This window comes from Melospiza georgiana, chromosome 8, assembly GCF_028018845.1.
Source record: "Melospiza georgiana isolate bMelGeo1 chromosome 8, bMelGeo1.pri, whole genome shotgun sequence".
NCBI lineage: Eukaryota > Metazoa > Chordata > Aves > Passeriformes > Passerellidae > Melospiza > Melospiza georgiana.
In genome coordinates, this window is record NC_080437.1 from 36886542 (window position 1) to 36898528 (window position 11987).

General features: G+C 57.0%; 1 protein-coding gene across 1 annotated transcript; it reads right to left on the reverse strand.

Annotated features, from left to right (window-relative positions):
* Window positions 1-478: 478 nt before the first annotated feature.
* Window positions 479-11778, reverse strand: BNIP3 (BCL2 interacting protein 3). Its single transcript, XM_058029095.1, has 6 exons — window positions 11684-11778; window positions 8845-9019; window positions 5712-5796; window positions 2444-2550; window positions 2197-2346; window positions 479-1384 (listed from the first exon to the last, which is right to left on the reverse strand). The coding sequence occupies exons 1-6, from the start codon at window positions 11718-11720 to the stop codon at window positions 1333-1335; spliced, it is 606 nt and encodes a 201-aa protein (XP_057885078.1). The 5' UTR covers window positions 11721-11778; the 3' UTR covers window positions 479-1332.
* Between the last annotated feature and the right edge of the window lie 209 nt (window positions 11779-11987).

Here is an 11987-nt window from a genome sequence, read left to right on the forward strand (position 1 = left end):
CCCCTTCCCTTCTCCAGCCAGAGCCCAGCCCTGTGCTCAGCAGGGACCTGCTGCTCCCAGTCCCACAGGAAAGGGAAACAGCACCAGGGCATTCAGAGCTTTGCTCTTGAGGGGGTAGGAAAAGTTCCTTCCTGGAAAGGGCTGCCCGGCCCTGGCACAGCTGCCCGGGGCAGGGCTGGAGCCCCCATCCCTGGGGTATTTCACAGCCCTGTGGATGTGGGGCAGTGCTGGCCATGGTGGGACTCCATGGGCTCACAGGGCTTTTCCAGCCTCACCCTTGCATGGTTTCCAGCTCCTCAGGAGCATCACACCCTGTGTGGGCACTGAGTGCAGGTTACCAGGGCCTGGCTGAGCTTTGCTTGATGCTGCTTCCAGGGAAACATCTCCATTCCGTGTCAGGAAGCGACCAGTGGGAAAGGGGCAGGCAGAGGCCAAGAGCCTCCCCAGCCCCTGGAGGAAAAGGAATGAGGAAACTGAGTTCACCAGGAACCTTTTTATTTAAATATATAAAACATGGTATTTTGGCAAACATTCATTTTCTCATTAAATAAGGTAAAATCACGGAAGGGAAAGGCATTGCATCAGTAAAAACCAAGGAGAAGCCCCCCTGTGGTTCATGTGCCCAGGGCTGGGGTCAGGTGCAGATTGAGGTGGGGCAGGAAAAGCCTGTAAGCGACAGCCTGCGGTAAGTACAGCAGAGAACCTGGAGTAACTGCTGGGGTTAAATAAATGTCCTGGCAAAAGCAGCGGTTAGTAGGCACTAAATCCAAATTCTACCTCTGAACTAGGACAAACTGACGGAGTTTTACCCACGTGCTCATCTCTTCCCACTGTGACTCCACACCTTACACTCCCACCGAGGTGAACTAAGCCACACCTACCAAGGAAAGGCTGCCCGGGGCTGTGAGAGCCCCCGGGATTCCCGGATCATCCCTAAGGCCGCTCCAGTCTGGGCTCGTCCCTCCTGTGCGGGCTGCAGAGCAGGGACATTGCCACCACAGGCACGGGAGGGCGGGATGGACACGGCCCAGCACAGGGGCTGCAGAAAGCTGGGGCTGATGGAAACACGGAGCTGCTCTAATGCTCAGGTACTTCACTACAAGCACTAAGGGACGTCACAGCATCTGCACGTGCTCGTGGGGTTATCCAGCGGGGATTGATCCAGAAGGCTCTATGTGACACGGGAGCTCCAGCGTCTCCCTTCCCATTTTTAGACTAAACTAAAACAGGACACGGACAGGACACACACACGACGGCCACGACCAGCTCCCCTCCTCGCACCTCCTGCGCTCCAGCTGCGGCTGCTCCGCTCCAGCTCCACCCCCGGTGCCTCTAGAAGGTGCTGCTGGAAGCCGTGGTGGTCAGGCGCCTCCCGATGTAAATCCTGCAGCAGGTCAGAGCACACGGTCACAGCCCGGCCGCTTCAGTGCTGGGAATGCCCTCCGTGCCAGGCCCTGCCTCTGCAACTCCCGGCAGGAGCAGCACTGCCAGCGGGAGCCAAGCAGCAGGAACAGAACTGCCCCGGAGCCCAGCCCAGGGACTGCCCCTGCTCTGGGGCCCCTCCACAGCTCCACAGCCCCGGGGACTGCCCCGGTCTGGTGCCCCTCCCAGCCCCAGGGACTGCCCCATGTCTGCCCCTGGTCTGGGGCCCCTCCCAGCCCCAGGGACTGCCCCATGTCTGCCCCTGGTCTGGTGCCCCTCCACAGCTCCACAGCCCCAGCCCCATGACTGCCCCGGTCTGGTGCCCCTCCCAGCCCCAGGGCCCAGCACCTGCCCCACACTCCTGTGGAAAGGAAACATCCCCCATCCCTCCCAGGAGGGAATTAAAACATCTGCTGAGTAATTTAAAATAATATTAAATACTTTTAAATTTATGTCAGTGAAACTTTAAAATCTATTCAATATTAGCTTTTTGCTTTGCTGGTCTCCTAGTTGTGAGATTAGGAGTCTCATCTCCAGTGGTGCTAAGTGTTGTGTGACTACAGTTCCAGTGTACAGAATTCCTCATTTCCCTGCCTCTTAATTGTTCTGAGAAATTCCCAAACAGACAAAATCAGAAACTTCAACCATCCACCAATACCACAGGCAGGAAGCACCTCCTAAATAACCATCTTGGACAAAGAGGGAATTGGGGAACCAAATCAGGCCTCAAATAAAGCAGGTAAAAAAAATCTTTTTTTTTCAATTGAACCTTACCCTAGTCCAATGGCCAGCAGGTGAGAGAGCAGCAGGGATGGGAGGAAAACCTTCAGGAACTCTGCAGAGAATATCCCCCCTTTCTTCATGACACTGGTGTTCCTCATGCTGAGCGTGGCTGTGCGCCGGGGGTGCTTGAAGAGGAACTCCCTGGGTGTGGGGAAGGAAGGTGAGGGAAGGTGAGCTGTGTGCTCAGGCAGCAGCAGGAGAAGCTGCAGCAGCTCTCAGCAGCTGGGGCAGCACTCACTTGGGCGGGATGTTCTCGGGCCGGCTGGACCAGTCCCAGATCCAATCCGCGTTCTTCCTCAGCAGCCGCTCCACCTCCCTCCTCCTCTCCAGGAAATCCTCCTCGGACTGCAACCGAGACCAGCAGCACTGAGCGGGGCAGCAGGGAGCTGCCAGAGCTCTGCCCGCAGCCAGCAGCACTGCCCAGCACTGAGCAGGGCAGCAGGGAGCTGCCAGAGCTCTGCCTGCACCCAGCACTGAGCAGGGCAGCTGGAGCTGCCAGAGCTCCTGCTCCAGCCAGCACCACTGCCCAGCACTGAGCAGGGCAGCAGGGAGCTGCCAGAGCTGCCAGAGCTCTGCCTGCAGCCAGCACCACTGCCCAGCACTGAGCAGGGCAGCAGGGAGCTGCCAGAGCCCCTGCTCCAGCCAGCAGCACTGCCCAGCACTGAGCAGGGCAGCAGGGAGCTGCCAGAGCCCCTGCTCCAGCCAGCAGCACTGCCCAGCACTGAGCAGGGCAGCTGGAGCTGCCAGAGCTGCCAGAGCTCCTGCTCCAGCCAGCACCACTGCCCAGCCCTGAGCAGGGCAGCAGGGAGCTGCCAGAGCTCTGCCTGCAGCCAGCACCACTGCCAGGCCAGCACTGACACTGAGCGGGGCAGCAGGGAGCTGCCAGAGCTGCCAGAGCCCCTGCTCCAGCCAGCAGCACTGCCCAACAATGAGCAGGGCAGCAGGGAGCTGCCAGAGCTGCCAGAGCTCTGCCTGCAGCCAGCACCACTGCCCAGCCCTGGCACCCCCCTTCCCAGCCCTTTCCATGCCCCTTCCAGGGAGTGTTCACATCCCAGACCAACAGCGGGAGCAGGGAGATCCATCCTCAGAGCGGGGTGAGAATGGCAAAGACCATATCCCATATCCAATATCCCATATCCAATATCCCATATCCAATATCCCATATGTGCCCGAGACAAGACTGCCCTGGCAGGGAAATCCCAGAGCCAAGCATTTCATCCTTAGGCACAGTCCCAAAATATCCCCAGTTCCCAGCCCTGATGGGCACTGGCACAGGGATTGCTGCCCTGTCCCTGATGGACACTGGCACAGGGATTGCTGCCCTGTCCCAGCCCTGATGGGCACTGGCACAGGGATTGGACACTGGCACAGGGATTGCTGCCCTACCCTATCCCCGATGGACACTGGCACAGGATTGCTGCCCTACCCCACCCTGATGGGCACTGGCACAGGGATTGCTGCCCTGTCCCAGCCCTGATGGACACTGGCACAGGGATTGCTGCCCTGTCCCCGATGGACACTGGCACAGGGATTGCTGCCCTATCCCAGCTCCCAGCCCCGATGGACACTGGCACAGGATTGCTGCCCTACCCCAGCCCTGATGGGCACTGGCACAGGGATTGGACACTGGCACAGGATTGCTGCCCTGTCCCCGATGGACACTGGCACAGGGATTGCTGCCCTATCCCAGCTCCCAGCCCCGATGGACACTGGCACAGGATTGCTGCCCTGTCCCAGCTCCGATGGACACTGGCACAGGATTGCTGCCCTGTCCCTGATGGACACTGGCACAGGGATTGCTGCCCTACCCCAGCCCTGATGGACACTGGCACAGGGATTGCTGCCCTGTCCCCAATGGACACTGGCACAGGGATTGCTGCCCTGTCCCCGATGGACACTGGCACAGGATTGCTGCCCTGTCCCAGCCCTGATGGACACTGGCACAGGGATTGCTGCCCTACCCCAGCCCCGATGGACACTGGCACAGGATTGCTGCCCTGTCCCTGATGGACACTGGCACAGGACTGCTGCCCTTCCCCAGCCCTGATGGACACTGGCACAGGGATTGCTGCCCTACCCCAGCCCCGATGGACACTGGCACAGGGATTGCTGCCCTGTCCCCAATGGACACTGGCACAGGGATTGCTGCCCTGTCCCCGATGGACACTGGCACAGGATTGCTGCCCTGTCCCCGATGGACACTGGCACAGGGATTGCTGCCCTACCCCAGCCCTGATGGGCACTGGCACAGGGATTGGACACTGGCACAGGGATTAGACACTGGCACAGGATTGCTGCCCTGTCCCCGATGGACACTGGCACAGGATTGCTGCCCTGTCCCAGCCCCGATGGACACTGGCACAGGATTGCTGGCAGGCTCAGAGCTGGCAGATGTCCCTGGCAGCCCTTGCCCAGCCCCTGGCAGGCAGCACTCCCATCCCTGGCCATGGTGGCAGGCCGGTGAGCCTGGCCAGGTGTGTGCTCACAGCAGAAGCCCCCCAGCCCCAGCTGTGGTGCAGTTACAGCACCAGTGCTGAGTCAGGGCAGAGCTCCTGGCTCAGCTCGGCTCCACTCCACACAGCCCAGGCCCTGGATAAAAATAGATCCTGCTCCCAGAATTCCAACAGCTCTGGATGCACCACACACGCAGGATGGAAATAAAACTGTCCAGGCAGCTGGAATTCTGATGGCTTTCTAACTTGGGGTTATTTGTTCTCAAAGTCTACATAATGATCTTTAAACAGCTGAAGGGTGTTTCTGACAATATAAAATAATCATTTCCACTAATAATTAACTTGCAGTACCACATTTACCTAACCTAAAGCTGAGTCCTTAGAGTCTGGCAGGAGTTGTAGAAATGATGCAGAAAAATTCACTTCCTTGAAATACTTCCTTCCTCAAAATGTTTTGTGAGTCATTTTTTTAATATTAAAAGCTAATTTATTACACTGGAGACTTCAGATTTCAGCCTGTCATCCTGCAATAAGCCCTGTATTGATTAAATATGGTCAATGTACATCATTTCCCCCACTCCTGTTGCAAATGTGTTTATTCATTTTCCTTGCAAGGTAAACAAACCTACAAAGTGAAATCAGAACAGGGAGTTTTCCAAAGCAGCACATATTCAGGTTTGGTATTAATTCTTAAAATACCTGGAATCAAAGCTATGTCAGGGCTTGGAAATTGTGTCTTTTTGGCTGCCATATTTAAGTGACTCTAGAAATTCTTGCTGCTGCCAAAATATCTTTTAAAATTCCTACTGAATTAGCGGAGGTGCATTTCAGCATTGGTGGGGGATGTAGGAAATGCACCCCATCAGCAGCCAAAGGGAGAGGGCAAATCCTTCTGAAAAATCTCAGTACAGATTGGAAAGACCAAACCAAAACATGCCCACGTGTCAGGAACAAACACAGCCAGGCTGGATCTGCCAGGGTTGCTGTGAGCTGTGCAAGCCTCTGCTTCAGCAGCTTCTGCTGCCCTCTGCCCCAGCACGGTGAGGACCTTACCTGGAAGCTGTTCTTCTCCCCACTGCTGTGGCTCTCTATCTCCAGAGCTCTGTGGCTGTCCTGGGGGGTCTGCGAGCGAGGAGGGCTGCACAGGACAGAGGCACCAGGAAAGGAGGAGGTGAGGCGTTCTGTGACCCCTGGCAGCTGGGCACGCTGCCCAGGAGTGCCCCAGGGGCTGCATGGGGCACTGCTGCCACCCCAGGCACTGCTCTGACCCCAGCCCTCTGCCCACGCCGCTGGGGAGCCCTGGCACTTGCACAGAAACAACAGGCAGCAAACGAGGAGCAGCAGCAGGGCTTGGTTTGAACCCCCACCTGCCAGGCCACGTCCTGCTGTGGAGCTGAGGCCTGGAGTTTGGGCTTTTCCAAACACCACTTAGGCTGGAGAGCTCACGGCCCATCCAAATGCAGCACACGCACTGATGGCACTGCCTGAGCACCTGGCTCAGGGCTGGGCTGCTCTGTGACCCCCTGGACACCTGCCCTGGCTTCCAGGCACACATGCACACACGTGTTCATGTGGCAGCACAGACCAAACACCCCCTGTGCACACCTGTGTTCACACAAAACACACCCCTGTGCACACCTGTGTTCATACGAAACACACCCCTGTGCACACCTGTGTTCATACAAAACACACCCTGTGCACACCCGTGTTCATACAAAACACAAACCCCCTGTGTTCATACAAAACACCCCCATGCACACCTGTGTTCATACAAAACACCCCCTGTGCACACCTGTGTTCATACAAAACACACACCCTGTGCACACCCGTGTTCATACAAAACACCCCCCTGTGCACCCCTGTGTTCATACAAAACACACCCCTGTGCACACCTGTGTTCATACCAAACACCCCCTGTGCACACCCGTGTTCATACAAAACACACCCTGTACACACCTGTGTTCATACCAAACACCCCCTGTGCACACCCGTGTTCATACAAAACACACCCTGTACACACCTGTGTTCATACCAAACACCCCCTGTGCACACCTGTGTTCATACAAAACACCCCCTGTGCACACCTGTGTTCATACAAAACACCCCCTGTGCACACCTGTGTTCATACAAAACACACCCTGTGCACACCCGTGTTCATACAAAACACCCCCCTGTGCACCCCTGTGTTCATACAAAACACACCCCTGTGCACACCCGTGTTCATACAAAACACACCCTGTACACACCTGTGTTCATGCAAAACACACCCTGTGCACACCTGTGTTCATACCAAACACCCCCTGTGCACACCTGTGTTCATACAAAACACCCCCTGTGCACACCTGTGTTCATACAAAACACACCCTGTGCACACCTGTGTTCATACAAAACACACCCTGTGCACACCCGTGTTCATACCAAACACCCCCTGTGCACACCCGTGTTCATACAAAACACACCCCCTGTGCACACCTGTGTTCATACAAAACACCCCCCTGTGCACACCTGTGTTCATACAAAACACACCCTGTGCACACCTGTGTTCATACAAAACACACACCCGTGTGCACACCCGTGTTCATACAAAACACACCCCTGTGCACACCTGTGTTCATACCAAACACACCCTGTGCACACCCGTGTTCATGCAAAACACACCCCTGTGTTGATACAAAACACACCCTGTGCACACCCGTGTTCATACAAAACACCCCCCTGTGCACCCCTGTGTTCATACAAAACACACCCCTGTGCACACCTGTGTTCATACCAAACACCCCCTGTGCACACCCGTGTTCATACAAAACACACCCTGTACACACCTGTGTTCATACCAAACACCCCCTGTGCACACCTGTGTTCATACAAAACACCCCCTGTGCACACCTGTGTTCATGCAAAACACACCCTGTGCACACCCGTGTTCATACAAAACACACCCCTGTGCACACCTGTGTTCATACAAAACACACACCCTGTGCACACCCGTGTTCATACAAAACACCCCCCTGTGCACCCCTGTGTTCATACAAAACACACCCCTGTGCACACCTGTGTTCATACCAAACACCCCCTGTGCACACCCGTGTTCATACAAAACACACCCTGTACACACCTGTGTTCATACCAAACACCCCCTGTGCACACCCGTGTTCATACAAAACACACCCTGTACACACCTGTGTTCATACCAAACACCCCCTGTGCACACCTGTGTTCATACAAAACACCCCCTGTGCACACCTGTGTTCATACAAAACACCCCCTGTGCACACCTGTGTTCATACAAAACACACCCTGTGCACACCCGTGTTCATACAAAACACCCCCCTGTGCACCCCTGTGTTCATACAAAACACACCCCTGTGCACACCTGTGTTCATACCAAACACCCCCTGTGCACACCCGTGTTCATACAAAACACACCCTGTACACACCTGTGTTCATACCAAACACCCCCTGTGCACACCCGTGTTCATACAAAACACACCCTGTACACACCTGTGTTCATACCAAACACCCCCTGTGCACACCCGTGTTCATACAAAACACCCCCTGTGCACACCTGTGTTCATGCAAAACACACCCTGTGCACACCTGTGTTCATACCAAACACCCCCTGTGCACACCTGTGTTCATACAAAACACCCCCTGTGCACACCTGTGTTCATACAAAACACACCCTGTGCACACCTGTGTTCATACAAAACACACCCTGTGCACACCCGTGTTCATACCAAACACCCCCTGTGCACACCCGTGTTCATACAAAACACACCCCCTGTGCACACCTGTGTTCATACAAAACACCCCCCTGTGCACACCTGTGTTCATACAAAACACACCCTGTGCACACCTGTGTTCATACAAAACACACACCCGTGTGCACACCCGTGTTCATACAAAACACACCCCTGTGCACACCTGTGTTCATACAAAACACACCCCCTGTGCACACCTGTGTTCATACCAAACACACCCTGTGCACACCCGTGTTCATGCAAAACACACCCCTGTGTTGATACAAAACACACCCTGTGCACACCCGTGTTCATACCAAACACCCCCTGTGCACACCCGTGCTCACACAAACAGCACATGACACTCACACAGCCATGCAGCGCTCCTGTCCCTGCCTCTGGCACACCCTGGGGAGCCCGTGGTGACCCGGCACAGCCCTGCTCACCTGTCGCAGTGGGAGCTCTCCCTGGAGCTGCTCCTGCCCGACTCGTGCTGGGCGTCCAGCAGGATCTTCTCCATGTCCCCGTTGTGGATGGACAGCGAGGCCGGCACCTGCTCCTGGCTGCCCGAGGACACGGAGCTGCCGCTGCCATTGCTGAAGTGCAGCTCCACCCAGGACCCTGCGGGCACAGAGCGGCGCTGAGCACGCGGCCCGGGGCTGCCAGTGACACTGCGGGGACACGGCCAGCCCTGCTGCCCAGCAATAAACAGCCCGGAATGCAAAGGGCAGGCAGCTGGGCCGGGAGGGCTCACGGGGCTGGGAGGCAGCTGCTCAGCAGTACGCTGTGTTTGTTTCTCTCTGCACACACACATCTTGGAGGGTATGTTCAAGTTTTATTGTTCAACATAGGTGGCAGTCAGGATAATCACAAGGACTTTTGCTGCCAAAGTTCAGTTGTTCGTTTGTTGAAATGACTTTGGGCTCAGGGACTGCTCAGTGCAGCCCTTCTCCAGTGCCATTTGTAGGTGCTGCTGTTAAGCAACTGCGGGAGTGTGGCAAGGCTGTCATGGGTTTGCTGCTAGCAGTATATTTAACACGGTCACATGGCCTTTGTTTTCCTAAGGGAGGCAATAACAACTCCCTCCCGGGCAGGGACGGCTCACTGCAGGGCCGGGAGCTGCTCCCTCCCTATGGAATCCTGCAATGCTTTGGGTGGGAGGGTCCCCAAATCCCCCACAGTGCCACCCTGCCATGGCAGGGACACCTCCCACTGTCCCAGGGTGCCCCAATGTCCAGCCTGGCCTTGGGCACTGCCAGGGATCCAGGGGCAGCCACAGCTGCTCTGGGCACCTGTGCCAGGGCTGCCCACCCTGCCAGGGAACAATTCCCAATTCCCAATATCCCATCCAGCCCTGCAGGGAACAATTCCCAATTCCCAATATCCCACCCAGCCCTGCCAGGGAACAATTCCCAATTCCCAATATCCCACCCAGCCCTGCCAGGGAACAATTCCTCATTCCCAATCTCCCACCCAGCCCTGCCAGGGAACAATTCCCAATTCCCAATCTCCCACCCAGCCCTGCCAGGGAACAATTCCCAATTCCCAATATCCCACCCAGCCCTACCAGGGAACAATTCCCAATTCCCAATCTCCCATCCATCCCTGCCAGGGAACAACTCCCAATATCCCACCCAGCCCTGCCTGGGAACAATTCCCCATTCCCAATCTCCCATCCAGCCCTGCCAGGGAACAATTCCCCATTCCCAATATCCCACCCAGCCCTGCCAGGGAACAATTCCCAATTCCCAATATCCCATCCAGCCCTGCCCTCTGGCAGTGGGGTGTCCTGTCCCTCCAGCCCCCCAGGAATGAGCTCAGGGAACAGAAAATTCCCCAGTTACACCAGAGGAACCCCAGTGTGGAGCAGATGTGGCCCAGCCCCAGCAGTGCCCAGGGAGCAGAGCAGCGAGGACAGGAGCAGGAGGGCAGTGGGAATTCCCTGGATTCCGGGCAGGGATGTCTAGGGAATCAGCAGGGAAAGGAGAGACAGGGCCAGAGGCGCTCGGGCTGCCCAGGGAACAAAGCAGAGCAGGAGCAGCTGGAGCTGCAGGCTCCCTTCCCAGGCACCCAGCAGCACAGGAACCAGGCGGGGAGAAGCCAGAGCAGGGGTTCAGTGTGGAGCAGGAACGCCAGACCAGCAAAGATATCCCAGATATCCTGGCTGGGAGGAGACCCAGGGCTCCAAAACCAAATGGAACAGCACAAAGCCAAACTGCCTCATGTGCATCAACAACACGAGTATCTCCATCCCAAATACACACACCTCCATCTGGACAGCTGAAGTACCACAAAACCTGCTGGATACAAACATTCCAGCCCACCGAGTTTGGAAGAGATGCTTTTCTTCTAATCCTCTTTTCCTTCACAGCTGGTTTGTGGTTGTTTGGGAATTTTCCCCTCCACGTGACAGTGCCTGGCATGTGGCAGGGAGCGTGTTCCCCTCCCTACCCTTTCCCCCGAAACCTGGGGAAGCCCAAGTTGTTACCAAAGAACCATCACAACCACTAGAGCTCAGATTAAGACTTTATCTGCTGAACTCTTACTGGGTACAGCCCTGGGAATGCGGGATAAAGCAGGGAGAGGATTGGGATTGCAGCACCAGGGACAGAATACGTGGTTTACAATTTTCCCCTCCTTTCCCTCTCCCTTCTTTTCTTTCCCCTCCTGAGAGAGGGGCTGTGCTGGAGCACATGAAACAGGCTGTGATATCACCAGTTAAAGATAAAAGCAGCTGTGTTTTTATGAGGCTGGAAACACAAACAGACCGAAGCCCAGGAGAGGCGAAGCAGCCCGGCCAGACAAGTCTCGGGGATGGCCTCGGGACAGAGGGGTCTGTCACGATATCCCAGCCCAGGACACATGTGCGAGCACAGACCAGCACCGCAAAGCACAGGATCAGCGCTGGGAAGCGTAATTTTCTTAAGATACAGCTTTCAACGCGGGGAATTAAGAAGCAGAATTCCGCAGAGCGATGAGGATGGCCCCTAAATCGCTACACCCCCGTGCCAGCCGCACTGTGTGTGGGATTTTCCCTTTCCCGGCCAATCCGGGGCTATCCAACACCCGATCCCCGCGACTGACCCAGCCCTGCTCACAGGCACCCCCACCGGGCCCGTTCCCCGGGACGATGGACACGCACTGCGGCGCGCACATCGGCCACGGCAATCACCCAATATCGCGACACGGAAGGGCCGCGCGCGGGCCCGCCCGCAGCGCCCGGGCAGTGCCCCCCACAGCCCGCAGTGCGGGGCCAGCCCTGCGCGGCGCTGCCCGCGGCCTTACCCTGCAGGTTCTCCTCCTGAGGGCTCTGTCGCGACATGGCTGGCGGGCGGCCGGGCACGCACTGACCGCGCGCCGCCCGCCTCAGCGCACGGCGACCGCCCCGCTGACGTCAGCGCCGCGCCGCCCGCCCATTGGCCAGCGCGGCGGGGCGGGACGGGGCGGGGCAGAGATGGAGCTGGGGCCGCGCGCTCCTTCAGCGCCCTCCGGGCCGCCATGATGGCGGGGAGGGAGCGGGGCCGGGCGGGGAAACGGGAGAGCGGGGATGGTTCCCGTGGGACATCGTCCCTCAGAATATCATCATCCC

Excerpts from the sequence above, each read along its gene's own strand:
- BNIP3 (XM_058029095.1), bottom strand. The coding sequence starts at position 11,720 with ATGTCGCGACAGAGCCCTCAGGAGGAGAACCTGCAGG. Across the intron at positions 9,020-11,683 it reads TCAGGAGGAGAACCTGCAGG|GGTCCTGGGTGGAGCTGCAC; the intron begins GTAAGGCCGCGG and ends CTGTGCCCGCAG. Across the intron at positions 2,347-2,443 it reads CCCGAGAACATCCCGCCCAA|GGAGTTCCTCTTCAAGCACC; the intron begins GTGAGTGCTGCC and ends CCCCACACCCAG.